General features: G+C 40.0%; 1 protein-coding gene across 6 annotated transcripts in view; it reads left to right on the forward strand.

The window, feature by feature from the left end:
- MYO16 (myosin XVI) overlaps window positions 1-27,726 on the forward strand; it is a 365,593-nt gene that overhangs the window by 60,161 nt on the left and 277,706 nt on the right. For 2 of the 6 annotated variants that reach the window (XR_007888391.1, XM_051608257.1), the window contains exon 1: window positions 21,715-21,914. The exons of 2 other annotated variants lie outside the window; for them this stretch is intronic. Coding sequence is in view for 3 of the 4 variants with exons in the window: in XM_051608257.1 (XP_051464217.1) it covers window positions 21,887-21,914 (28 nt within the window). In the remaining variant the exon portion in view is untranslated. Of the gene's footprint in view, window positions 1-21,650; window positions 21,915-22,910; window positions 22,931-27,726 lie in introns of those variants that run through there. 2 more of the 6 variants (XM_051608253.1, XM_051608254.1) reach the window with 2 other exon arrangements.

Here is a 27,726-nt window from a genome sequence, read left to right on the forward strand (position 1 = left end):
AATTCACCCTGCCTTTTTTATTTGGACGACTCTAAAGTGAAGTTAGAAGTATATAGTGAAGTGAATTGAAGCTTAGTTACCTTATATCAAGATCCCCTGATGGCTGAGGTAACTGGATGACTTTTCCCCAAGGATTTTAGTGTTTATTTCTGTGCTGCTGTAAAGAGTGTTCCCACGTACCCTTGAAGGTGGTCACCTGTGTATGCAACCTGCCTCCTAGGAATTGTCTGAATGAGATTATTTGGCATATCTCAGGGAAAATTTGCAGTGCATCTCTAGTTTACAGCACCTTGCAGAGGACACTAGGCAGAAGAATAAACAGAGTTGGTGTTTCCTGCTGTATCCAGTTACCTGATGTGTCAGGATAGGGATGGTGGTGGTAACAGCAGAAAGAAATGGCTTGCAGCCTTTTCTTTTTGGGGTTGTTACTGTACAGGCTATAATATCTTTTGCATCAGGCAATTAGGGATTTGTAAAAGCGGCACAGTATGAGCAGTATGATCGCTGTGTACTGTGTGATCATATTATTAGTGGGCACTGCTGTGAAATACAGAGCAGTCTCAAGAGCACTCTGGAAGTAAATGTGAGGCAGGTCATACTACGAACATTTTCATAAGGTAATCCCATTGGATTTTCTCCTGCTGGTGATAATTTGGAGAGGAGGGACCAAAGGAGACTATTTCTCAGCAGCCTAGATGTGTTGAACAGAACTTACCTGCTGTGAAGCCAAATATTCAATATATGCAATAATGATCCCTTAATTTGAGTGTAATGACTGTGTAATACTGACAGCAGCTTAAGGAGGTAACCCAAAGGAACCTCTATAAAGACTTCATCATGATTAACTCATTTGTCATTAACTGTGATATAGAATTAATGTGGATAGAGAATTGCATTGCAATTTACCAAAATACAAGATGGAAAACAACTCGTGAGCCATCTGACAAGGAAGCTCTATCGCTGCATGAGAATTAAAATCAGCAAAGCAAATGATATAACTTGATATAGCTGCTGACCTAACGTTCCTTCAAGCATCTGAGAAGCGTGGTAATTCCAGTGCAAACACAAGTGGTGTGTCTACGTTAGGCATAGTTTTAAATCCCCCCTCCCGCATTTTAAAAATACTTGGATAGTTAACTTGCTGGCAGCAGAGTTTTTGAACCCAGTTTGCTGTGACAGCTGTTTGGAAACTGGCTCTGTGGCAGGGATGAAACAGCCGGCCTCTGGAAGGTTGGCAGCAGGTCCTGGCAAGGAGAGTGAGCTGACAAAGGGGAACAACCATGTCAGCTCAGAGGTTCCCACACACTAAGCCCTTGTGGCTGTGCAGTAGTTAACACTTAGTGCTGCATTGTCTGTTAGCTGAAGATGAATGTGGAAGATGCAGGTTAAATTTTAGAACCAGGCAGAGGCCCAAAGTTGATTGGATTTGGACACGTAGCAGTTGCAACCAGCTAGTCTGCTGTGGTTTAAGCTTAGTACGTACCGTTTAGTTTCACTAATGGTTTGTCTTTTTTCATCTGACTTCATTATGATACCTAGCCCACTGCTTGCTTGACTTTGGACACTTAGACCTACAGCATCTCTGGGCAGACTGCTCTCTCCTCAGTGCTGGCAGTCCCTGATATCTTGAGGCCCCATTTAAAACTGATATAATTAATGATGTTTAATGATAACCAGCTTCTGTAGTGCTGAAATATTTTTTTTTCATTCTTGTGCCACTTTGTGTTTGTCCTTTATGAATATTCTGTCACTCAAAGCAATATGAACTTGTTATAACCTAGAAAATACATTTGAAGGCTCATAGGTATGGGGAAATCATTAGTAGGCAAAAATTAAACTTTAATGGATGTGCAAACAGACTGTAAGCTTAAGCACCTGATGGGATACTGCAGGGAAAAAAGGCTTCAGGCAACTTGCAAAATGGACATGTGCACACTCTCAAGTTTCAATTAAATCCTATCTCCAGTTTTGCAGTGATTTTCATTAGAATGTGTGATTTCACTTGACTGTGAATGTGATATAAATCAGAAAATAAGTGTGTCATCTTCCAGTTTGAACAGACTTCTATATTCTGCAAGAGAATGCCCTAGGCTTTCACACCCCAATAATCCTGTTTAGGCAGTGCAGCTTTTAATTTCCTTAGTAAACATGATAGCTAAAAAGCTGGGTTTGGAATGCTTTAGGAAAAGCAATTACTAGATTTTACATGTAAGAGAAACCCAAGCTGTGCTGCTGCAGAAACCTGTGCATTCTGCATCCATCCTGCAGACATTACTCGCAGGTAAAAGAGCTTTTGACTGTAGTGCTTGTACCCTAAATGGGAAGAATATTGGTAACAGTAGGATGTAGTGAACTGTAGTGAAACTGCAGTGAAAAATAAGCAACCAGTTTTCTAAATTGTATTTGTATATTGATCTTAGCATAATTTCATATTGTTCCATTGCATGAAGAGCAGAAGTAATAGTCATGCAAACAGAATTTCCTTGTCTGGTTCTCATGATGCCCCATCTCTTTTACAGTGATATTGGAAAGGATGCACTATTACAGAAAATTCTTCTAAAAAAACCAGACCCTTCAGAAAAAGAAAAAAAATAAAAGCACTTCACAAAAGGGGTAAAATTATTTAGGAATAAGATCATTTGTGCAATTTCTGTAGGAAACTGCATGCCCAAGATTAAGGTTCTTGGCTCAGCCTTTTTCTCCTGAGTCTCCCAGGCCACTTGGTCACTGTCATCTTCAGCAGGAGTCAAGCAGTCTTGGGAGCTGGGACCTCCAGCACAGGGAACGTCTTGAGACAGTGATCTGCAAGACGCCTCTGTGGCTGGGCTTTCCTAGAACTGCAGACCCTGGAGACCTCAGGATTCATTATGTGGAGACAGTCCAGATGGCAGGACTGCCTGGAGACACTGGAAGTTTTGTTCCCTTTCAGGTCACCAGCCAAGCTGGCAGGAAACCTGACAGGCTTTTGATAGGACATGCTCCTTTTGCAGCCAAGTCATATATTGATCACCGGACTGTCTTTTCTGGTGTGTTGTTGTATTCTAACCAGAAATTCTATTTTGGGACCTAAAAACCTTTCTAAAAAAAGTTTCACTTAAATATGGAAGTTTCCACAAATTTTTCTGGTTTCAATGAATCTGCATTGTGCCCAAATCCCTACCCAATTCCTTTTTATCTTATTCCTAGCATGGGTTGCTGCATAACCACCAGCTACAGTTCTCCATAGGGAAATGACAGTCCCCAAAAAATCTCTTTTGATCTATTTTGAAATTAAGCAGAAGAGAAAAACCAGGTTTAGTGTTCGCTGTACAGACTTACGTCTGTCTGACATCAAAATCTGACTGGCCCTTCATGGTGTGGTTGAAGGCTGAGGCATGGCTTCTTTCTTACTCTATCTGAAGTTTTTATACAAAAGCAAATCCTGTGTTCCTCATTTAACTTCCACTTCTACTAACTTAAACTTTTTTGCCCTCTTCTCCGAATTTATGGTGTCCCATTCCCCCCCCCTTTTTTTTTTTTTCTTTTTAAGACATAAAACTACTTCCACTTGAAGTTAGAGGTCAGAACGTTACTTATATAAACAGGTTCCAAAACATGGACTTCAGGATGTTCAAAGATTTGTTTGGTTATTTGTTTATTCTCATTAATGCTATTGAAATTTTAAAGGTGGTATAGGAGTCCAGCAACTTTGGTTTTTGCCCAAAGAAACATCAGGGTGCCAGAAACTGGTAGTTTTCTTTTGTGAAATTGTCTTTATAGGGGTGGCTTCTAGCCCAGAAGCAAACCATTTATGATGCTTAGTTATGCTGGGATGGTTTGCCAGAATGAGTGTTGGAAATGGATTTTGTTGACTGATGAGGAAGGGGGGAAATCCCTGACTGACGTTTGACTAAAACTTAGGCTGCAAAGAAAGGTGATTGGCAATGTGTTTTAAAAAAACTTCAGGAAGATTACATCAGTGATGAACATTTGTCAAAGAAAGTTATTGTTTCCGTGAGCAAGCATGTGATTCTTTAGTATTTGCTATCCCAGAGAGATTAATGTTAAGACATTATAATTAAAATTTGTTGTGGCAGCTGTATTTAAAATCCATTCTTACTTGCTTCTTAATCTTTATCTTATGTATATTTGGTAATGAGGCATTGGGATTTTGGGTACTTTTTTTTTTGTTACTGTATTTAAGGAATATGGGATGATATATGAAGGTTGTAAACAGGTCTTGTTTCTGTCTTGACTTTTACATTCCCTTGTAATCATTACTTGCTTTCCTTTAAACAACATAGAAATCTTACCAGGATCAAGAATCATTTTCTTGCTAACATGGCCTGCAAAAGTTTGAATGTGCATTTTCATAAACTAGTTTCTAAACTAGTTTTGAAATGAGGTAGATAAATGTTATTGTTTTACCCTAATATGCATACATACATATATATATGTAATCTTCTTTCAGTTGTTTGGTTGTGTTCTGAAATCTCTGCATCACTCTTTAACTGTAACTTAACATAATCCTCTTGGATTTATTATTTTTTGTATATATATATATATATGTATAGTACATTTTCTGAGCAGTGCAGTAGGATAAAAAGGTTCATGCTGTAGCTTCTCCTATCAGACTTAAAGAGATCTGACATGCTGCTTGGAAAACTGACCAAATGCTATAAGTTCCCTCTGATGCCCCAGGACTCAGGAGAACATCCCTGTGTAAGCCCACCTGCCACTAGCTTCAGTCTGCTAAAGTAGCCTTGCGCTGCCTCAGGAATGCTGAAGTAACCTTCAGAGTACCTTGTAATGTGTCCAGAAATACTTAAGCCTTGCACAGCAGCTTTTTTACTGATTTGGCAAGTCTCCTACTTTGAAGAGAAGACATAATACTGCCAGGCATCCTTTCTAATATCCTTTCTAATAGTAGACTCTGATTAAATAACTATCTATGTATTTTCAGTATATGAAAATTTATTTTCTTTGAAATTATTTTTGTTGTTGTTACATAATCTAATAACAAGATTTTCTTACACAGAATAACCTAAAATAATTTATTTTACGAAAATGGCATCCTAAAAAGTCTAAGTTTAATGATCTGAAGGTATAAAATCTTTTCCCAGCACTGCAGATAGGATTAATCAAAAGCCTTGTATTTCATAAAGGTTTGTCTTTGTAGCTACATCTCCTTCTCTTTACTGGTCTGATCCTGCAGGTCTGATGCAGTGTATTGAAGACTAGTTCTTGCTCACAGGACTGGAATGTGGCCATGGATGGCTATGTGCTTTTTAGGAAGGATCGGTCGGTGAAGCGAGGTGGTGGAGTTGCTCTTTATGTGAGAGAGCAACTAGAATGTATCGAGTTTTGTGCAGGGGCTGATGAGGGGCAAGTTGAAAGTCTGTGGGTAAGAATTAAAGGGCAGGCTGGTATGGGTGATACAGTTGTGGGAGTCTACTACAGACCTCCTGATCAAGATGAGGAAGTTGATGAGGCTTTCTACAGGCAGCTGAAAGCAGCCTCACAACTACAGTCCTTGGTCCTCATGGGAGATTTTAACTACCCCGATATCTGCTGGAAGACTTATACAGCCAGCCTTTCACAGTCTAGGAGGTTCCTCCAATGCATTGATGACAACTTCTTAATGCAAATGGTGGACAAGCTGACTAGGAGAGGAGCGCTGCGGGATCTTGTGCTCACCAACAAGGAGGGCCTTGTTGAAGCGGTGGTGGTCAACGGCAGCCTTGGCTGCAGTGACCATGAGATGGTGGAGTTGAGGATCCTGTGTGGGAGGAACAGAATACCCAGCAGGACCAGAACCCTGGACTTCCACAGAGCAAACTTCGGCCTCCTCAATCAATTGTTAAGGGAAGTCCCATGGGACAGGGTGCTGGAAGGTAAAGGGGCTCAAGATAGCTGGTCAACATTCAAGGACCACTTCTTGCAAGCACAGGATCAGTGTGTCCCAATGGGTAGAAAATCTAGTAAGGGAGCTAGGAGACCAGCGTGGTTAAAAAAGGAGCTGCTGGGCAAACTCAAGTGGAAAAGGAAAATCTATAGATCATGGAAGGAGGGGCTGGTCACTTGGGAGGAATATAGGAATGTTGTCAGAGAATGTAGGGAGGCAACTAGGAAAGCTAAGGCCTCCTTGGAACTTAACCTTGCAAGTCGGGTTAAGGATAATAGAAAGGGCTTTTTCAAATACATAGCTAACAAAACTAATACCAGAGGCAATATAGGCCCACTGCTGAATGAAGTGGGTGCCCTGGTGATAGAGGATAGAGAGAAGGCAGAGGTGCTGAATGCCTTCTTTGCCTCTGTCTTTACTCCTGCAGGCTTTCCCCATGAGCCCCAGTTTCATATAGCCCCAGAAGAAGTCAAGATAGAGGAGGAGTTTGCCCAGGTAGATGAGGATTGGGTTAGGGATCAGTTGAGTAATCTGGACATACATAAATCGATGGGTCCGGATGAAATGCATCCAAGGGTGCTGAGGGAGCTGGCGGAGGTCATTGCTAGGCCACTCTCCATTATCTTCGGTAAGTCATGGGTAACAGGAGAGGTGCCTGAGGACTGGAGGATAGCAAATGTCACTCCAGTCTACAAGAAGGGCAAGAAGGAGGACCCGGGTAACTATAGACCGGTCAGCCTCACCTCCATCCCTGGAAAGGTGATGGAACAACTTGTCCTTGGCACTATCTCTAGACATATCAAGGAGATGGGGGTCATCAAGAGCAGTCAACATGGTTTTACCAAGGGTAAGTCATGTTTGACTAACCTCATAGCCTTCTATGAGGAAATTACTAGGTGGATAGATGATGGTAGAGCGGTAGATGTGGTCTATCTTGATTTCAGTAAAGCATTTGACACCGTCTCCCACAGCATCCTTCTAGATAAGTTGATCAAGTATGGGTTTGATGATCAGGCAGTGAGGTGGATCAAGAACCGGTTGAAAGGAAGAAGTCAGAGAGTTGTAGTCAATGGGGCAGAATCTAGTTGGAGGCCTGTGACTAGTGGAGTCCCTCAGGGGTCAGTACTGGGACCGGTGTTGTTCAACATCTTCATCAACGACCTGGATGAGGGTACAGAATGTACCCTCAGCAAGTTTGCTGATGACACCAAGCTGGGAGGAGTGGCTGACACACCAGAAGGCTGTGCTGCCATTCAGAGAGACCTAGACAGGCTGGAGACTTGGGTGGGGAAAAACCTGATGAAGTTCAACAAGGGCAAGTGTAGAGTTTTGCATTTGGGGAAGAAAAATGCCATGTACCAGTACAGGTTGGGGGCTGACCTGCTTGTGAGCAGTGTAGGTGAAAGGGACCTGGGGGTCCTAGTAGACAGGAGGATGACCATGAGCCAGCAATGTGCCCTTGTGGCTAAGAAGGCCAATGGCATCCTGGGGTGCATTAGAAAGGGTGTGGTTAGTAGGTCAAGAGAGGTTCTCCTCCCCCTCTATTCTGCATTGGTGAGGCCGCATCTGGAGTATTGTGTCCAGTTCTGGGCCCCTCAGTTCAGGAAGGACAGGGAAGTGCTTGAAAGAGTCCAGCGCAGAGCCACAAGGATGGTTAAGGGAGTGGAACATCTCCCTTATGAGGAAAGGCTGAGGGAGCTGGGTCTCTTTAGTTTGGAGAAAAGGAGACTGAGGGGTGACCTCATCAATGTTTACAAATATGTAAAGGGTGAGTATCAAGAAGATGGAGTTAAGCTTTTTCAGTGATGACCAGTGATAGGACAAGGAGTAATGGTTTAAGGTGAATATCAGATTTTATTTTTTTACCGTGAGAGTGACAGAGCACTGGAACAGGCTGCCCAGAGAGGTTGTGGAGTCTTCTTAACTGGAGACATTCAAGACCCGCCTGGACGCCTTCCTGTGTGATGTACTCTAGGTGACCCTGCTCTGGCAGGGGGGTTGGACTAGATGATCTTTCGAGGTCCCTTCCAACCCCTAGGATTCTATGATTCTATGATTCTATGCTTTTTTCTCCTTCACTCTCAGATTTTTCCATGTCTTTCTTTACTTCTTAGATCTCTCATAATGCTAAACTTGGGCATCGCTTGTGATTCTTATCAAAGGCTGTTAATAATTTTCTAGTCAGGTAGAAAATTCTTTCTCTTTGCCCTGTGACTTTGGTTATGAAACTTTCCTTTGTTCCTGTAGTAGTGATTCTGTCCCATCAAAGAAAACATTCTTCCTTACCACTGTGAACACCAATCATTCATTACATCCAATTATATTATGCAGGTTTAAAGCTATATTTAAATGAGGTGAAAAGAAGTTAAATGCCAGTGTATTGGTTTATATAGTATTTTGTATTTTTCTCCTAGTCTTTGTGAATTGAAGGGAGCTAAGCACATCAGAAAGTAGGAGAAGGTGCTGAGTGAAGGAGTGGTGTTTCTTGAAATAGGTGTCTTCAAGTCTTAGGGTAAAGAGCATGTGAAGCACGATGAGGACACTTGGAGGGCAGAGCTGAAAGTGCCACATAAACTGAAAGCAAAATTGCTTCTGTTATCGACAGGAATCACATCCAGCACTTCCTCTATAAAATACAACATGCCCAATAATCTAGATTCTGTGTTTTAAAATGGCTTAATTTTTCCAGTAACAGAGAAAACATAGCTAGTATTTTAGATGAGTAGCAAATAAGCAACTGTAGTAATCCCCTCTAAGAGCTGTTCATATATTTTGTAGAAATAGAACATATATTTGACTTGTAAAATGACTTTGGAAACAGGTAATGATTTTGGAAAAAAGAAGAAATTTTACAGGTGTTTTCTTTCATTTTGCGCATAAGGATTTTTGCTTAAGAACTCTTGGATGTTTAAGCATTCTGTATGTTCTCAGGAAATTAAAGCTTCTCCAAATCTGTTCAAGTTGTTCAAAGATTCAAAGATACTATTGAAGCTGATTGGGACCCCACTTTCTGCAAATGTACAGGTAACGTCCTTGTGCTTATGATTTTCATGTGTTGTGCTAAGGTTACTGTGGAATAGGAGAGGTGTATTCCCACAGATGAAACTCTCCATTTCACAGTAAATGTTGATGATTGCAACAGGAGAAGCTATACCCAGTTCACAGTAGTTTTCCTTATGCAGAAACTTGTACTAAATTTCTTTCTTTACATCTGTACCCTTCCTTCATGGACAAAGACATGAAAGGACTGGGAGATGCATGCGTCTGGTGCCTCATACCCATGCATAGCTGTATGTATGTCACAGGTGACTTTATATATGGCCTTTTTCAGCCTGAAACATGAGGGGCAAGATGTGATGGAGTGGTCAGTGGAGCAGCTGCTCTGTTGACCGATTGCAGCTGTAGCACCTATGTGTACAGAATGAAAGGGGAAGCCATAGGTGCTGCATTTTAGGGCAGAGCAGTGCTATCTGATGGGGCTCAGAGTTAAGCAGATGCTTGGGACACCAGGATGGGACAGGTTGCAGCAGTATGTCATGCTTTAAAAATCAGGAGCTTCAGAACTCTGCAAAACCTCTGGCAGTAAGGCATCATATCTTACTCTTTCTCATTCTTCAGATGCTGCAGGTACTTGACTGCACATGTACAACAGGCCTGGTGACAGGGCAAGGCAAAAGGACTGAATCAGGACAGTACCCACTACAGTCCCGAAAGGTGCTCAGTAAAGTTCCCCTAGCCCTTTGCATTGTGTTCATAAGAGAAGAAAGGATAGAAAGCCACAATTTTCATCATAAATTTAATGGAAGATGTGCACCCATGTAGAAACTTGTATGCTTCTGAGCAGGGGCTAGATAGATGATGCTATCAAGTGTTTCAAGCCCTGTATGCTTTTCCTGTGGATCAGATCATATCCATGAAATGGAAAATAGCCATAATGATAAAGGAGGCAATTCATAATTTACAATTCCACTTAAATTCTGAGTAAAAGTATAAATAGTTTTGGGTTTTTTTCCCAGTCACTTGTCTGGTTCAGGAGGGAGGTTTTCAATAGATTAGCAGCATCACAAGTATTGCACACCTTTCCATAGATTATGATTTATATATTAATGTCTGTTATTATGTATGCTACATCTGCTAGAAGTAGCTCCCTATTAATTTTTTGCTTTCAGCTTCATGAAGATAATGTGTTGCTGATAATATATAATCTCTATATAATGTGGTATTAGTTTGTCAATACTCTTCTTGACATCTCCATGTGTACATATACCTTCATACTATTTTCATGTGAAACTTCGTGCCAGTTATTTGTCTAGTTTACCACCAACCCTTCATATGTAAATCTTATTTGTGAAGCATCTGTCCTTCATCTCTCAGCTGCAGTTAAATAACATGAATAATCTGAAATAACTAAGCTTTCCTTGCCTAGTTTATCAACAAAGAGTTGCAATGCCATAGGGAGTTAGGCAGTCTTTGTGCTGTCTTTTAAAACTTCAGTATTAACATAGTTAAATTGTCTTCCTTGATGGCTTGTTATTCCTTTCAGATTTAGATCTGAACAGAAACTGGAAGGAATAAATCTAGCTCACAGTGATTTTTTTCTTGTATGCTTCATACTCCATAAAAACGAACACTGATGTTCTTTGTGGTGCTTCTACAAGGGGATAACTACAATTGGGTCATCCAAGAGCAGTAGATGGACCATGACATTACCTATTCAAACAGTAGCCTATGTGTGTTTGCCAGCAAATCCTCTCTGTGCACAAGAAACCTACTGTTTTAGCAAGTTACACAAGAGATTTTGTCCTCAGATTTTGGTGACAAGTTTCTTCGAGAAGATTAATTTATTTGTATGAATATTTATAAAAAATGTCAAAAGATATATAAGAAATCAACTGTAGAGATACTCATTGTTAGAATAAGAGCATTTTATTAACTTAATGTACTAAGCTGCAGCAATATTCTACAAGTGCTCTCCTGGGTACACATGCACACAGTAAGCTACTGAAACAGCTAAGCAGAAGGGTTGTGTCCCCTACTAGAGAGGAGCTGCCTCCTTCTTTTGGCTAAGAGGTAGAGTAGGATGTGAATAAAATTACAACTCAAAGGCACCAAACCACTAAAAGGTCATAGTGGGGCCATCTTGGTCAGGGTTTCTGGAAGATTTTTAAGAGACATTTTAGAAAATGAAGCTCGGGCAAGAAAAAATCCATTACGATGTATAAAGGGATATCATACAAAGAGTCAAAGTGGAGACTTAGTCTCAGGCTAATGCATGTCAAAACAAAACAACATTATCTTCACCTCACTGCTCTTGAACCTCTTGTCTCCCCTCCCCACCCCCAATTTACACTGGAGAATAAAAAATAGTTTTCAGCCAGGATAGAACCTGATGCTGCAGCTCCTCAGCTGCAGCACTCCTGTCCTATCCAGCTCTGTTCTCATTTCAGTCAGGCACAGCTCTGTCCCTCCTTACCCACCAAAGCTTTTCAGAGTTGCTCAGTCTTGCTTTCTGCTGTGTTCCAGCCCACCATTTCCCTAAGAGTTGTCTGATAACGAGAAGGAGGATTGCTGCTACCTCTTACAGCAGGAACTGATAAGCTGTCACCGGCCTGCAATACACAGAGCACAACTGTGAGCCAAAGGCCTGCAGATCTCTGCTTTACTTCCCTGCCTGCTCTTGCTACCCTGCTGCTGTGCTGGGAGAAAAGGTGGGTGGGCTGAGCCAACACCTGAGGGCTTCTGTCCCTGGCTCAGCTGCCCCCAACCTGTGAGTCATAGGCATGTGGCCAATTGGACCTGGACTGATGGATGTGCTCATGAGAGCCCTACAGCTGTCAGCCAGCTGTCCACCCTTCTCTCTGGTTTCTTTACCCTTGATATGTTTGGAGCAGCTGGTAGGGGCACAGAGTGAACAGCTGCAGATTGGCCTTTCTCTTCCATCTTGACCAACTCACGGCATATTCATCTGAGCAGGACTGGAAGCAGTACACCTCGAGAGCACTCTCTCTCTTGCTTTTCGTTGCCTGATATTGTCATCCTCACAGCCAACAATGTTATTCTCCAGCACCGTTTATTGGAATCCTGATGAGAAAAATAGATTAAAAAGTACTGTCAGGTCTCTAGGATGTAATCATACAAAGAAGAGCCAGAAGAGTACAATACAAACTGCCTTGAATCATAAAGCAACAACAACAACAAAGTTTGTAGTTTAAAATCTGGAATTTAAAAAAGCTGCTTTTGGGGAGGAAAACATTTCTTTGTCCACTATATACTTCTGTGAGTATGGTAAAGAATCAAGGGAAAGAAAAAGCTCTGTAAAGAGGGTGGCAGCTTTCAACCCTGTATCTCTGGCAGTGGGCTATGGATTATTTGCTGCAGAAGAGTAGCTAGTAACTCTGCTTCTAATAGCTGAGATAATCTAAGTGCACCTGGCTCCCTTGATGTATCTGTTTCAAGGAGAGCACTTTTAACCCATTCACTCTGTTTTCCAGTCATTGCCATTGTTTGCGACCTCTCAGAGAGCCTCTCGGTGAGCTGCAAGGCTCTCAGTTTACAGGTGGGGGATCTCCAGGAAGCCAAGGGCTGCCAGCTTGTCTGAGAAACAGTGTGAGGTAGCTATCAGGAAGCTATGGCTTGTTGTGATTTGTTTGTTTATGCTGATAACATGGTCGCTGCAGAGTCTCTAGTCAAATTAGCATTACCTACAGCTATGTTAGCAATGATAAGTGGTATTGAAGTGAAAACAATATTGAGAAATGGACAAATGCACAGTATCCAGTTAATACCAAGTTCAACAGGAGCATTTGAAAGCTGTTATGCAGAATCGCTATGTCTTTTTTTCCAAGATAGTGCCTTTATGTAATTTTTATGTAATTTTCCAAGAATCTTAGGTCATTCACTCTAAAGGATTTAGCTTTGCACCTGACAGAACCCCTGCTGATTTTGAGTTTAAAATCTAAGAACTCTGAAAGAATGCTTTATGGACAGCACCAACTTGTGTGGCTTTCTCTTCTTCTAAGAATTTACAGCATTGATTGGCAATCCTTGAATATTTCAACATAAAGTATTTTGCCTAAAGGGTGAAAGAAATGCAGTTTGCCCTCTGCCAAGATGGGCAGAGGAAAACTCTGGAAAAAAAACCCTCTTCTCTGCTATAAAAGAAAGGAAGGAGAAAAAAAAAAAAAAGCCTTATAAATTGTTAGGAATGACGCGATTTACCCCCTTGGTAATTCTTCTTTACAGTCACGTTGTATCTTATTATGTTTGTGTCTTTCTTTTTTGTTATCTTCTCAGGTGTCCCTTGCTATTTGAAATAGAAGGTAATTACTATTATATTTCCAATAAAAGAATATTAGAATAGTAACTACTTTTCTAATACAGTGTTTAATTGAAAGAAGTAAAGGTTCATTTGAAAGCAAATAAATTATTCTTCTGATTGTTATGAACAGCCAGCCATTCCAGTAACAAAAGAAATGCATTATTCTGTAAGAAGAGATTCCACCAGTTTTCAAATCGTTGGGGAATGAAATATAACATGAAGTACATTATTATAAAATAGAAAAACTGGGTTCCAGCTATCTGAATTTCCACTAAATTTAGTTAGTGGGCTGATGTTTATTGCTGCTCTAGTGGTATGTGCAGTAACTGCACAAAGCTCCCTTACTCTTTGCGTGTTCATTTGTAAATCAGCTGCTTGCTGAGTTGGGGAATTTTGTCTTTATTTTTCATGTTTCTACAAAACACAGACATCTGACCTGAATATTTCATTTAATTTTGTTTGGAAGGACTTATTATCAAAGCATGTTGTATTTATTAACCTCAGCATTCTCCAAACCATTCTCAGTTGGTGTCTGGGGAATCCTCCCTTTTTCTGTTCTTACTGGCATCTCAGCTGTGACCTGTCCACTACCCACATGGAAGAAGTTCTTTTCCACCATCTTTCTGGCTGCCTTTGTTTATAGGCTTGCTGATTGCCCTTAGTTAGACCTCAGATAATTTTATTAAAATTATATTGTGTCTTTGTTTAGTCAGTTGTTCTATCACCCCATGATCCCTACCAACCCGAGGAAAGGAGACCTGTTGGGATGAAATGGAAACAGATTTATTAAAATAATAATAATAAAACCTAATGCCAATACTGATATAAAAGACACGAAGTATTATACTCATCAAACACTCATGCAAGCACCACAGCTCCACAGAAAGCATGACAGTCACAACAAGCAGAAGAGTATGCCTCAGGAGCAGAAGGATGGACAAGATCCCCCAGGGATGGCAGACATTGAGGAAAGCGATCCATCCCCAGCAAAACCCCCAGTCCACAGGAATCATCATGTTTATGGTATGGAATATTTCTGTTGGCTAGCTTGGGTGAGCTGGCATGCCTTTTGCTGCTCCCAGGAGCACCTTAGCACTCAAAACTGCTAAGGACCTTGATCAGTGTGGAAGCCCATGTACCATACCATGTCTCATCAAATTTGTTCTTAAAGGATTGAGTGCTGCAGTCTTAGAAATGCAGCTTCTATGAGAAGAAAATTAATTCCATAATTCTGTCCCTTTTGCTGGGATATACTGCTTTACTGCTTTCTTAGTGCTGCTTGGTGCCTTTAATAGTCATCTTACCATGGCTCTATTTCCTAGGTTTTTTATATACCTCCCTTATTCTCCCTTTTTCCCCTAACAGCTGCCTAATTTTTGTCAGCTCCTTATTTATTCTCTGCTAATTTGAGAATGAGATGTAACTGTTATGTTCATGCTGAGTGCACTAAGTTCTGCATCTCTGTCTTGTTCACTGAGTTTATCTGCTTGTCCGTGTCATCTTCAAGCTAAATCATGACATTTTATATCTTGTCAACGTTCTTCTCATCATACCCCTGATTCAGTTGTCATTCTTATTAATTCAGAGTCTTACCCTGGTCATTGTGATCAGAATGATGAATTCCTTAAGCATTGATGCAGACAAATAAAAAAGAGGAAACAAATAAATAAATAAATAAGGCTGTCAGAGACTGGAAAAGGTGCAGAATCTGAGTGACCATCCCAGCTGCATGTAGCTACTCTGTGCACATGTTGCAGCATTGTCAATTTCTTCAAAGTGACACTTATTTTTCCACACCTTGTACCCCTTCCCTTCGTAATTCCCGTTTCTGCTCTGGCACATCATTCATAAGAAAAATTGGAAGCCAAGTGTCCATTAATAAGTTGTGCTCAGTTACATGAAGAATGGAGTGGAGAAAGGCTCTGAAAAGAAACAATATTGTATTTAGTATGAGATAAAAAGGACAATAGAAAGATCAGAAAATAAAATAGGTCTTGGATAGCCCTTTTTCCTTAATTTTAGTCTTTGCTTTTCAGATTCTTTGATATAATTTAATAATATCTTATTTTTATTACAGTGTTTATCTTAAAACTATGATGTAAATCATCATTTTCAGTATAATAAAAACTCTCCAATATGCATCTTGTATCTACAGAACTCCCCTCAGTATCTTGTGTTCTGTGCTTAGTCTGTAGCACTTGCAAGTGGTGCAGGTGTTTTGTTTTCTATTGGTGTTTGCTTATTAGCTAATTTAAAATACTGTCACTTCACCACCCCTTGCAAATCTTCAACATCATTTTTTTATTTTATTTTATTTTTTTTTCCCCTTTGGAACACCTAGTATTGCAGTTATCTCTCAGGTTACTGATTGCCACACCATCCTCTGTGCTATCCCACAATCCTGGAAGAATCTGAATCTGTCACTTCCATCTTCAGCTTTTCAGCTGTCCAAATTTTTTTAATTTCTTATCCAGTGCAGTCTTTATTTGTTTCCTGGTTTTAAAACTGTCAAACCAATCAGAAAATCAAAAATAGGGATCAAATGACTAGTGAATCATGGCATATGGTAATTATCAGGAGGATAACAATACACTTTTCATGGTGAACTGAATTAATATCTTTGTCTGTTTCTTTCCTGAATACTGTGAACTTAAAATAAACCTATCTGATCATGTAACAACTCTTTACATGGAAATTCATGGATGCCTTTTCTTTTTTTCTTGTGCTTGGTGGTTGTGATGGCTGTCATGTTTTTCTGCTTATCATTTTAGCATGTGTCTTGGTAGCTTCTTTTCAGTCTCAAAGGAGCTTTTAATATAAAAACGCTGCAGCTCCTCTCTCTAACAAGCTTACATCAAGTCTACTAAGAAATCTAAATTTAAAAAAAAAAAACATATACATGGATTGTAATAAAGAAATTTATTATTGAGTCTCTTCCAGTGCCAAAGATAGTACTAACTGTACATCAGACTATGGAATTTCTTGTATTTGGCCTTGCTACTACTATGTTCTGGGCTCTCCCACCACAAGTGATAACTTTTCATCTCGTTCCATTAAGGAAGCGCTAGAGGTGTCTACATACAGCCTAAAAATGGTAATTTTGGGTGTGGGAGGAAGCAAGTTATGTGCCATAACTTTACTGGTAATTTTGCAAACTTCATCAGTACTGCGTAATAACATCCTGTGATGGTAATCTACTATTTCCAATCCATTACTAAACAATTAAGAATTAGTCCTCCTATATACATTCAGTTATAATGGTAAATAGAGAAGAAGAAAAAGGATTCTTTCACTTTTGTTATATTATAAAATCAAGGCATTTCCAGTGAAATGGGAAAGGAGGAAAGTGTGCAAATGTTGGAGGAAGAGAAGAGGAAAAGTCATCTGGTTCTCTTGGGGCCAGCCACACTCTGAGTGATTGAGTGACTAGATTTGGTTTGTTGCTACTATCTATGGAGCAAACCTCTCATTCATCTTACAAGATAGTCCATCTGAAAAATTACTCAGAAATAAAATGCTGTGTTTTGTTCTGCTGTGACGCATGTAGGGAAAATTACCATAGAGTCATCCTTGCTAAGTATCTGCATCTGCTATGGTTCATCCCTAGCTTCCTGATGAGCCCATAACTACCAGATGTTTTCTGAAGCATGGCTTGTTGGCAGCTGGATAGCATGACCAAGGATTGATTGCTAAGCAGTACCTATTGTAAAAGTTTATGAGCAATGCTAGTGTTACTCTCCATTCATTTATTATTTTTTTTTTTGTCTGCAGCCTTAAACCCTTAAGTAATGCAATGAAATGGTAACATCTGAAGGAATAAAGCAAGTTTTGTTGCACTGAATGAAAATTACATAAATGGAGAGCATCTGTCATGTTTTTAAAACCAGTAGTTATGGTGGTTTTCTCATTCAAATTGCTTTCAGAGAGATCTGCATTTCTCTGTCAAATCTTACAGGTATATGTGAATTATAAAATATTAAGCTGGACAAAATATTAGATCCTTAATTGGTTGTGACACCAGGAGACACTGGAAGAGTAACAAAATATTTACATGCCATCAATACAACACAGCATGTCAGTTCTTGGCAGCAAGATCTTAACTTAAGCACTATTTTTGTTTGCTAGGTTATTGTAGGAAACATTTCATAGGTGCTTTTTCTAAGACAAGCTTTATCTTTTGAAACTGAGATATGGAAGCAGCGTCTACTCTGAGATTATGATTTTTAAATGTGTGTTTATCTTAAGACAAGTAGCTATCCTAGTGATGACTACGAGTTCCAAGATTCTGTCTTAAAAATCTGTACTGAACACTGGATTTGCACATAGCATGGAAGTGGCTGTTTTCTTTCTATAGAGAGAGCTGGCAAAGAATTTTTCCAGAAGGGCTAAATGTATCTTGTTTTCTGACCTTGTTTCTATTTTATCTCCATTTCTGGTAAGATGAACAAAATCAAATACATCAGTGTTAAGTGTTTTGTCACCAGGCTTGATACCAGCTCAGTTTTTGTACCCCAGTCCAAGTACATTTGTGCCTCTTTGTATACTTAAACACTGATGTAGTCTTCTTGAAACCAGTGGGGCTGTGAGTGAAAACGTGCCTATGTTCCTTAATGTTCAGAGGAAGCAGTTTTACAGTGCACTTAGAGCTTGTCCAGATATACTTCCGTAGTTTTAAATGACTGGGTTTTAAGTGTCATTCATTTTTTTTTTTTTTTTTTCAAGTATTTCTTTTTCATTGCTGAAGTTCAGTCAGGAACTCATACCTGAAATCTTTGCTTATGAGATGGACACCCACTACCATGAATACTGCAATTCATTCTCTATCTATGTTTCCTTTATCTTGTGGCCTAGCAAAGGCTGCAGTGGAAATCATGTGTCTTTCCAACAGGTGGACCAGGATTCTCCCTCTTCAGTATTCTTATTCTGGCTTCATTTTGCCTGAAGTCTAGCTGCCAGTTGTCCTCAAGATTCATCCTGTTTCTACACTAGCGTTTATCCCTTGTTCTCATTTCTCTTCATTCTCCATTTAATTCCCTTTATCTGCCTAGTGTTTTAATTTTCACATATCTCTGGGACCTTTCCTCCTTCCTTATTTTTGTGCACCTTTAATGCTGCCCTTCAACATGCATCAAAACTTTCTGCTGACAGCAATATACAATAGTGTTTTCTTTCCATTTAAACTTTCACTTCTTTTGCAAAGACCACTAATGATAATTATCCATGTAATAAAACAAAATGTTTTATATAGTAAAAAAAAATTTAAAAGCATATGCAATATTCTAAAATGAAAGGGCTTTTGAAATTTCTCTTTGATAGGTGTCACCTCTTCAAAAGTTGTTGCCTTTCTTTCATTCACCTGCAGACTGACATTAATACTTGAGTAAATAACCACACATTTTTGTCTTGTGGGCTCCCAGAGGACAGAGGCCACAGAGTCCTGCTGTAAGTGGGTACATGCTGCCCCATGGCCTTGAACAGTCCAAAGTTCCAGCTGAAAAGTGCAATCCCCAGCTATGGCGTAGCATTGCAGACCCTCCCTAGTCAAACAGTCCTATGTGCTTCCCTGCTTACATGAACTACTGCATGTTAGGAGAGAAGGAATTGGAGATGTGTTAACTGTGTGAATAGCAGATCTCTGTTCCCAGTTATTCTGATGTAAATATATGTTAAAGAGTTTATCCTGTACCTTGATAGTTGTTGGCTGGGATACTTGGAGCCTGGAAGGACCCTCCCTCCAAGTTGTGAGGTTCAAACTGGCTCCCTTGCTCCATAAACTCCTTCTTAGATTGGATCTGGGTGCAGCTGGATCCAGTCTTAGTCTCCGACTCTAAAGAATTGTTCAGACCCTAGGTTCTGACACAGATTCAGTATATTTGCAGCTCAAGCTGGGTGCCTGCAAAGAGGGACCCCACCTGATTTTTACCTGTGCCTTTTCAAGCCTCACAATCTGTCCACGCAACCTGCACACAATCCGTTATCCTATCAGTCTGTTTAAAGTACATCTTCTCCCAAGGTGATTGTTCTCTTGTCTCTTCTGCATGAGCCTTTGACTTCATCTTTTGTTCCAGATGCACCTGAAATTAATTGGTCTTCTGCTGTCTCCAGGTAGAACAGTCTCTTTCTTCGTTTCTTGAATTATAGTTCCTCAAATTCTGGTTTCAGCTGGCCCTCTTCCTGTTGTGTGGTATTGTCTTACTGTCATGAGGGCTTGCTTCTGAGCTTTTTCACTGTATTAATCTACCCTTAGTACTTTTCCAGGTAACAGTTTAACCAAAGTGCAACAGTAGTTCCGGGCAGCCTAAGGTTCCAGTATCTCAAGTACTTAGAGTAAGCAAAATGCAAACCAAGGCCTAGTCTGTCTGAACTCTAAATGTCTAGATGCAAGCAAACCCAAGTTTCATTTTGATCTTCAACAATACACACTGTAAGGGGCTATGCTTCTCTCCCATTGTTTGCAGGATAGAGTATGCAGTCTAACCTGTCACATAAATGCTAGTAAGTTCCACCATCCTCAGTTTTCACTATGGCAATTCAATAGATAAACATCTACTTTAAACATTAAATGAGACAGATCCAAATACTTTTTCTGCCATATTTTTTCCAAGTCCAAATCAGAAAAGTTTCCTCTTCCTTTTATCTCTTTCTTCAGAAGAGCATCTTTTGTCCGTTTTACCAGTGTTCATCAAGTTCTCCTGGTTTCAGCCAGCATTCGTTGGTGGAAGGGTGATCTTATTAGACAGGGCAGTCTGTCAGCCTGAGAGTACTATCAGAGATGAACCTGTCAGGAGTGTCTCTGCCAAAAAGTATTGCTCAAAGGGCTGTTTGTCAGATTACTTGACACTTGCTCATGAACTGTGACTAACATTGCCTCTTGAAATATTCTGCATGTTTATTTTATAAGCCATATGGCCCAAACTAGCCTAGTGTTATATGGGTGTGAAAGAAAGTCTGGATACATTTAATTACTTTCAACTTCTGAGCTTTACAGTAAAAAGTTTCCATGGTAATGTAATTACTGTATTCTGTTTTATATAATTTATCCCTGTTTCCCCTGGTTATTTCTAGATACTTTTTTCTCCTTTTGAAAAAATGTTTCCAGGAAAAAAAACACCAACATAATTAGTCCTACAAAGCTACTGTTGTGCATATTATATCTAAAACCAAATTTAGGAGCTTAGAGATTTCACCAAGGGGTTTTGCTAATGGATCACTGGAAACCTGTGAATATATATATTTCTACTCTTGTGGGAACTTTGCAGAATAGTTACTAGAATCTGCATTAGTCTCACTTATGAGTTAAACACTTTACTATTTGTAGTCCCTTCAACACTTTGTATCTGTTAAAAATGATATGTATACAAAATGTAGTAGGTAAGAACCATTCAGATGAGTATAAGATTTAAAAATGGGTGGGCTATCAGTTTCTCTTTACGACACTTCTCGTTCAGTGAAGTGATGACTGTGGTAAGCATGACACGTGGTAAGCAAATGTAAATCTGCTCTGACCGTCTTTTTCCTAAATTATTATTTGATTTTATAAAAATATTTTACTGTACTTCTGCTGCAGGCTTCTCAAAGAAGTAGTAACCCAATTCCTTGGTGATTGTTCTTGGTAGAGTAATGCAGGAATTGTGCTCAGAGGATGATGCAGTCTGGGTGTTTAAAATACAATGCAGGTCTGCCTTTTGTGTGCCCTTAATCTGAAACTGGGTAATGCGTCAGTATACATTGACTTGCTATTCTGCAGACTGATAAATTATCGTAGGGACTTGTTCTTAGTGATGCATTTTCTTAGGCATTTTGTCTTACCGTCAGTGATTAGAATATCATTAGATAACATGCACATAATCATGATATAAACCATGCAGAGCTTGCAGTTTCATTCTTCTGTCAGAAATATTTCATCTCTGAAAAAGATGAAATGTAATACAAAGAAGTGACAAAACAAGAACACATTAAGGAATGTACACACAAGCGTTTTTCTTAGCTCAGTTTAAATGCACTCATTTAGGAAATTCTGAAGATGGCTGTGAGCTCTATCCTGACTTTTACCTTACAACATACTGAAAAAGGATCTGTGATGCTAAAATGTGATTATTTTTGGTAGCCTATATGAATTTCCTATTCACACAGCAACTAGTGGCAACTAAAAATAATCCTTTTTTTAGTACTAGCTAAGAATCTGGTCACATTTGGAACACCAACAGCATGCATAAATAAAATTTAAGATCCCTTGTTCCGTTATTTCATTCAAGCCCACTCATCAAGCTTAGTTTGCTGCCATTTGAAAGCTATTGAAAAGCCATTAACTGGCAGGACTGTGAGAGCCGCAGTGCAGCAGCACACCTCAGTGCTGGAAGAATGTGGCTGCAAGTGCACACCAATTAAATCTTTCTATTCCTGGGGATGTGGGATTAGGAGCAGTGTCAATCAACTGTACTACAATAGCACGTGCAGTAGTCATGGTTCAAGACACACAGAGGTTTATCGTAACTCCAGCAGTCGGGTGAGGATGACTTGGAAGCCTCTGCAAGATCCTGGAACAGACACTACGTTAAATAATGTATTCTGAGGTATACCGGATACCTGAGGAAGGGCTCTAAATAATGCATTTTCTGGGCATGACAGTTGTAGCAGAAGAGAATGTTGAAACCTGTAGAAAGACTACAGCCTGAAATGAAAGAATGTCTCATTACCATTTTATCAAATGCTGTAAGTAACAAAATGGTTATTTTGATTTAAAAACTGTCTTTTTCTGTTCTGAGCTGCGTGTCTTTTCAATGCATATGCAAAAAGTCGAAGGCAGATGCTGCATGATGTCAACGTGGTAGTGGGGAAGGGGAGTTGTTACTTTGCATGTGAATATGCAGGCAGAGCAGAGTGTTTCTTTTTCTCCTCTGTGCAGAGGCAACTTCATTGTGTGTGTGATAAAGCTCTCATTCTGGACTTCATACTGATTAGCTTTTAAAACTTTTGTTGAAATTAATCACCAAAGAAAATAATATCAAAAGAGAAGAAACATGTCATTGTAGCTTCATGTTAAAGATGCCTGTAAGGACAACCTTGGACATGACTCTTCCACTTTATAAGGGTAATACAAATGAGAATAGCTTCCTAATTATGAGCACATCTCATAATCTATTGTAGATCAAATGTTTGTATCCCCCTTCCTTATCAGAATATTTAGCTATTTGGTATGAGAGACTTATATAAAAAAAGAACTTTTAACCTTGAGTCATGGAAGCTGTCTCTTTAAAGAATTAAATTAGTATCTATGTTATATGTATTGATTCAATGCAGAGAAAATTCCTAGCAGCATTTTTTTTTATTCTGCCTATCAAGGCTGTTTGTCTTCCTAGCTGCACATTTTTTGATCTTTTTGGTTTTGCCTTTGAAAGCATCCAGGATTTGACTGGACATTGCTCATTTTACATCTGATAAATGAGTTAATGTTTAGATACTTGCTTTGGACAGCCAGTAGTAGTTTGTTAGCCATAGGTAATTTTTACTTCAGGTCTTGAAAACTTCAGACTTCTAGTGATTAAGTCACCATTTTTACATGATGAATAGCAGATTGCTTTAAAAGGTTTTCTCCCCAGACTGTGGTCTTTGATGACTTAAGTGTACCATGAAAATTGTCTGGATTCAATGGGACTTGTGTATGGAACTGCTTTTAAAACTTGTGGGATTTACAAGCCTAAATTGCCTGTTCATGTGGAGAAGCACAGGTACTGTAGACAGTTTTAAAGGTGCATTCTAAGAATAAGTCTATGAGCTTGTCATGAGATTTGATAAATGCAAATGAGGAATTTGCAGCATAATAACTACCTTGAAGATGTCAGAAAAAGTATTGTTTGGTCTTTCTTCACTTTGAAATTACTTTCTTAAAGTGAAACTATAGCTAATGTATATGGGCATGTGCATGTTCAGTAGCATATTAAATATGTAACTCGACAATGAAACTAAAGGTTCCTTAATTGGAAAGAGGTCAGGATGACCGTGAGGTTCTCTTGTTAAAAGGAAGCAAATGACAATGACATGTGATGTTCATTGCGTTGGTTAGAGGGCAGGGATGAGGGACTAAAACACAGCAGAAGGAAAGGTGAATGTACAGCATTAGACAATATTATTTGTTTCCTCTTTTCCAAATGTGGATTTTTGTAATTAGTGATCTCTCACTAAATCAGTGTATTTTACCACCTAGCACTTTTCCTTCCAAGACGTGTGCTTTAGAAGACAATGGATGCTGGCTGGAGCCCACCAGAAGGGCTTTTTACTGCCTGTGCTCTGCCAGACAGAACTGGCAAAAGTCCTGCCATCTCTACCTGTAATTAGAGAAGGCGATACACTTCCTCTGTGACCCTCCCCTGAGCATTTCTATTTGACTTAACATGCCAATAGTTTTGCTGATGTTTGTGTTTGGCAGACAGCTGTGTAGCAGGAGGATCAAATGTGGGCAAGGGCTCAGTGCAGAATCGCAACACCAGTGATGTTCTGAGATCTGCTGAGACCAGCTGAACCTTGCAGGGGTTGGGATCTGACCTTCATACCCTGCTTTGTTTTTAACCCATTTTACAGATGATTTCTGTATCGGAGGGAAAAGACATTGAACCAGAGGGAGGCTGTTTGCAGAGCACTATCCTGTCAGTCTACTTAGGGGAGAGGAGAAGTATCTAAAAGATAAAAATTAATAGGACTTGAAGGCTAGTAAGTTGTGAACTAATTCTCTGTGCCTTGCTTTTCCATGTGTTTGCACTTTGTTTTTTTAATCTCTGTAGAGATTAAGCATGGAGATCTGAGCTGAGAAGAGATATTTACTAATATTCTTGCCTTTTTTTCAGTGCACTCCTCCCACTAGGAGAGTGAAATGAAACATACTGTTACCATCTTGTCATAAGATCTTTCAGGATCCAACCTTGGAAGGTCTCTAGTCCACCCTTCAGCTGTAAGCAGCTGTATGGTCAGACCAGATTGTCTGGGGCCATGCCCAGTGATGTCTTTCATCCCAATAATGCTCTGGAGTAAGGCCTGCTGCAGCCATCACGTTGTCTTCAGCTGGCACCTGTAGCACTTAAAACACAGGCTGTATACTTGTCTGCCTGTATGAGCAGCTCATGTTGTCAGTACTAGTGCCCATCTCCTTTTTGCAGCCAAGTATCACTGCTGCTGAGAGCTGGCCTTGTCTGTGCTTCTCCTTGGCAGTCAGCTAGCGTAAGCTATTTAGAAGAGAGAACAGTGAGTGGTACATAGGAGAGTGCCACATGTTGTCTGCCAGCTGCTGGGTACCATTTTATCTTGATGATTTGTGTGACAGATTGTGCACATGAATGTAATTTTTCAAATTAGGCAGCACCTTGCTGCTATCTTCTCTCCCTGGTATATCCAGTTATGTCATTTACTTTATAACATTTACTTGTTATGGCTATGGTTTTCCACCTGTGTTCTGGACATCCTCTGAGGGATCTGCAAAGGTAACTAAGAAAAACAGTACTTTAGTCAAGAGACTTAAATTCATTACTCGAAAGTCTGATTTACACTGCAAATGCTGTAAAGGTGCATAAATACAAACAGAATTTAAAACCTGCTGAGGAGTCATAGTCACACCAGCTGAAACTCTGATGCAAGTGAATTTATCCAATTATTAGGATCATCAAATTTAAACATCAGAGTGTACTTATATTATTTTGGGATTATCTCAGTTTCTGATTCCTTTATCCTTTGCTCGAATTATGAAACACTGAATTGTGCTTTGTTACAGACCAGTACTTACAGAGGTCTGGAATGGAAATACTACTTAGATGCTTATTGGAGAATTAATTCAGGATTTGAAACAAGGTACTAAAGAAATATAATTATTTCTAACATCTAGCCCTCATTACCTTCAGCATCTGAATACATGTCAAGGATTGTCCGTGAAGAAAATTAATTAGAGGAGAAGATGTATTGAAAGATTTGGCCTTTAAATTTTTTATATTCTCTTCAGATACCTTGTAGTCTGTACTGTTTTATTCCTTCTTTTCAATGCCTCCTAATCATAATATTATAAAAAATCCATTTACTACAGAGGTCTTTCCTTACATTAAAAAAGATTCAGTCTTGACTTTAGTCTGCAATGCCAGAGACCTTAGTCATGTACTTTGTCTTGAAAGGCCAAAGCAAGCGGTAATGAATTTACAGATGTAATCACGAGTATTTCTCACATTAATTCACTGACTATTTGGTAACAAAATTACCGTCATATTCATGAATGAAGAGTAAATTTTGTGGATTATTGTTATGATTTTAATTTTATTTCATTTTACACCACTTTTCTATAGCTTGCCATTCGATGCACTTTGTATTTCAGTAAAATTTTTAACCATTAGAGCTCTTAACAGAGTTGGATGAGTTTCACCCGTGGTGGTCTCTAGCCCTTTTCACCAGGGTTAAGGGGCTGACTGCATTAGCACGTTCCTGGATACTTCAGGGGAAAGAGGCATATCATCCTACACTCTTGTTTAGCACTTCCAATTCAGCCTGTCCACTTTTGCCAAGGATTTCAGATGTTCTCACATCACCCAGAGTCTTCTGAGGGTCCAGACACGTGTTACAATGATAGGTCTACCTGAATCTCACACAGCTTGGAAAGGGGTGGGGTAAGATGGGATATGATATGTTAGTTTTATTTTACAGAGGATAGGGACTCGAACTTGATTCTTCTGTGGACGAAGACACAATATGGTGGGTGAAACACATTATACCTTCATCTCAGATTTCTCACTGTGAAACAGCCTGGGAATTTTCATCTGTGTTTCAATAGAGTGAGTTGCAGTAGCTTAGACTGAATTAGAAAAGAATAATAGAATCATAGAATTATTTGGGTTGGAAGGAACCTTAAAGATGGTCTAGTTCCAGCCTCCCTACCTTGGGCAGGAACACCTCCGACTAGACCAGGTTGCTCAGAGCCCCATCCAACCTGCCTTTGAGTGCTTCCAGGGATGGGGCAGCCACAACTTCCCTTGGCAACCTGTGCCAGTGTCTCACCAACCTCACAGTGAATAATTTCTTCCTAATATCTAATCAAAATCTACCCTCTTCCAGTTTAAAGCTGTTACCCCTTGTCCTATCGTTACATGCCCTTGTAAAAAGTTCCTTCCCAGCTTTCCTGTAGCTGCTTCAGGTACTGGAAGGCCACTATAAGGTTTCTTCTCCAGGCTGAACAACCCCAACTCTCTCAGCCTGTCTTCACAGGAGAGGTGCTCCATACCTTCATGGCCCTCCTCTGGACTTCTTCCAACAGCTCCATGTCTTTCCTATGCTGGGGGCTTCAGAACTGGACACAGTACTCCAAGTGGGGTGTCACGAGAGCAGATTAAAGGCAGAGAATCACCTGCCTCAACCTGCTGGCCACAGTGTTTTTGATGCAGCCCATGATTTTGATGCAGGACATGATCGGCTTTCTTCGCTGCAAGGGCACATTGCTGGCTCATGCTGAGCTTCTAATCAACCAACACCCCCCAAGTCCTCCTCCTGAGGGCTGTTCTCAATCCATTCTCCACCCAACCTGTAACTGTGCTTGGGATTGCCCAACAAATGTGCAGTACCTTATCCTTAACCTTGCTGAGCTTCATGAGGTTTGCACGTGCCCACCTCTCAAGCCTGTCAGGAGGAGCCTGAAAAGAACTGGAGACCTCAACTTGGTCTGGAATATAGGAACCCTTTGTCTCTATGATATCATGTGTGCAGGGTATGTGACAACCCAAATAAATTAGGGGAGGTTTAGACTGGCTGTTAAGAGGAATGCCTTCACTGGAAGGGTTATCAGGCATTGCAACAGGCTGCCTAGGGCAGTGGTGGACTCACCATCCCTGGAGGTATTTAAGAGTCTTATAGACATAGTACTTAGGGATATGGTTTAGTGGAGGACTTGTCAGTATTAGGTTAACAGTTGGACTCGATGATCTTCCAACCAAGGTAATTCTGTGGTTCTGTAAATTGACAGATAAGTGCTCTGTGGGACTAGATAGTGAGGTGTGAGCGCTAGCAAAGTCTTCAAAGTGCTTTCTCCTGCCAGCGAAGGGGATTTCTTCTATTGCAGGTTGGGCAGAAGGTAGCATTAACTTATTTAGTCCATTTTATGGTGTCCCAGAGAATTCTCATGTCATCTTGGGTGTCCTCTGCCACTGATGAAGAGCTCAAGTAAAAATTATGTAGGTGGTAGGAAGGAGAGCTGTAAACATAAGCAGGATGTCTGTACCACTCCCTATTTAACAGCCATTCCTTTAGTTTAAGTTGGTATTTCAGGATGGTATCAGCAAACTCTCATGTCTTGGTTTATTTCTGCAATAAGAGAGTTAAGTACAATATGGCTGCAGGGAAAACTTCCTTTTCCCTGTACATGCTTATGACACTGTGACCTGAGGCATAAGGTTAAGTTAAGATCGTTGCTGAAATGCGATGCCTGGCATGAGCAAGAACTGCCTGCTGAAAATGAGACTGGAAGGAAGAGGCAGGGGTCACCTTCCCCAGGAGCTCAGAAAGAGTG

Source organism: Apus apus, chromosome 1 (genome assembly GCF_020740795.1).
Source record: "Apus apus isolate bApuApu2 chromosome 1, bApuApu2.pri.cur, whole genome shotgun sequence".
Taxonomy (NCBI): Eukaryota; Metazoa; Chordata; class Aves; order Apodiformes; family Apodidae; genus Apus; species Apus apus.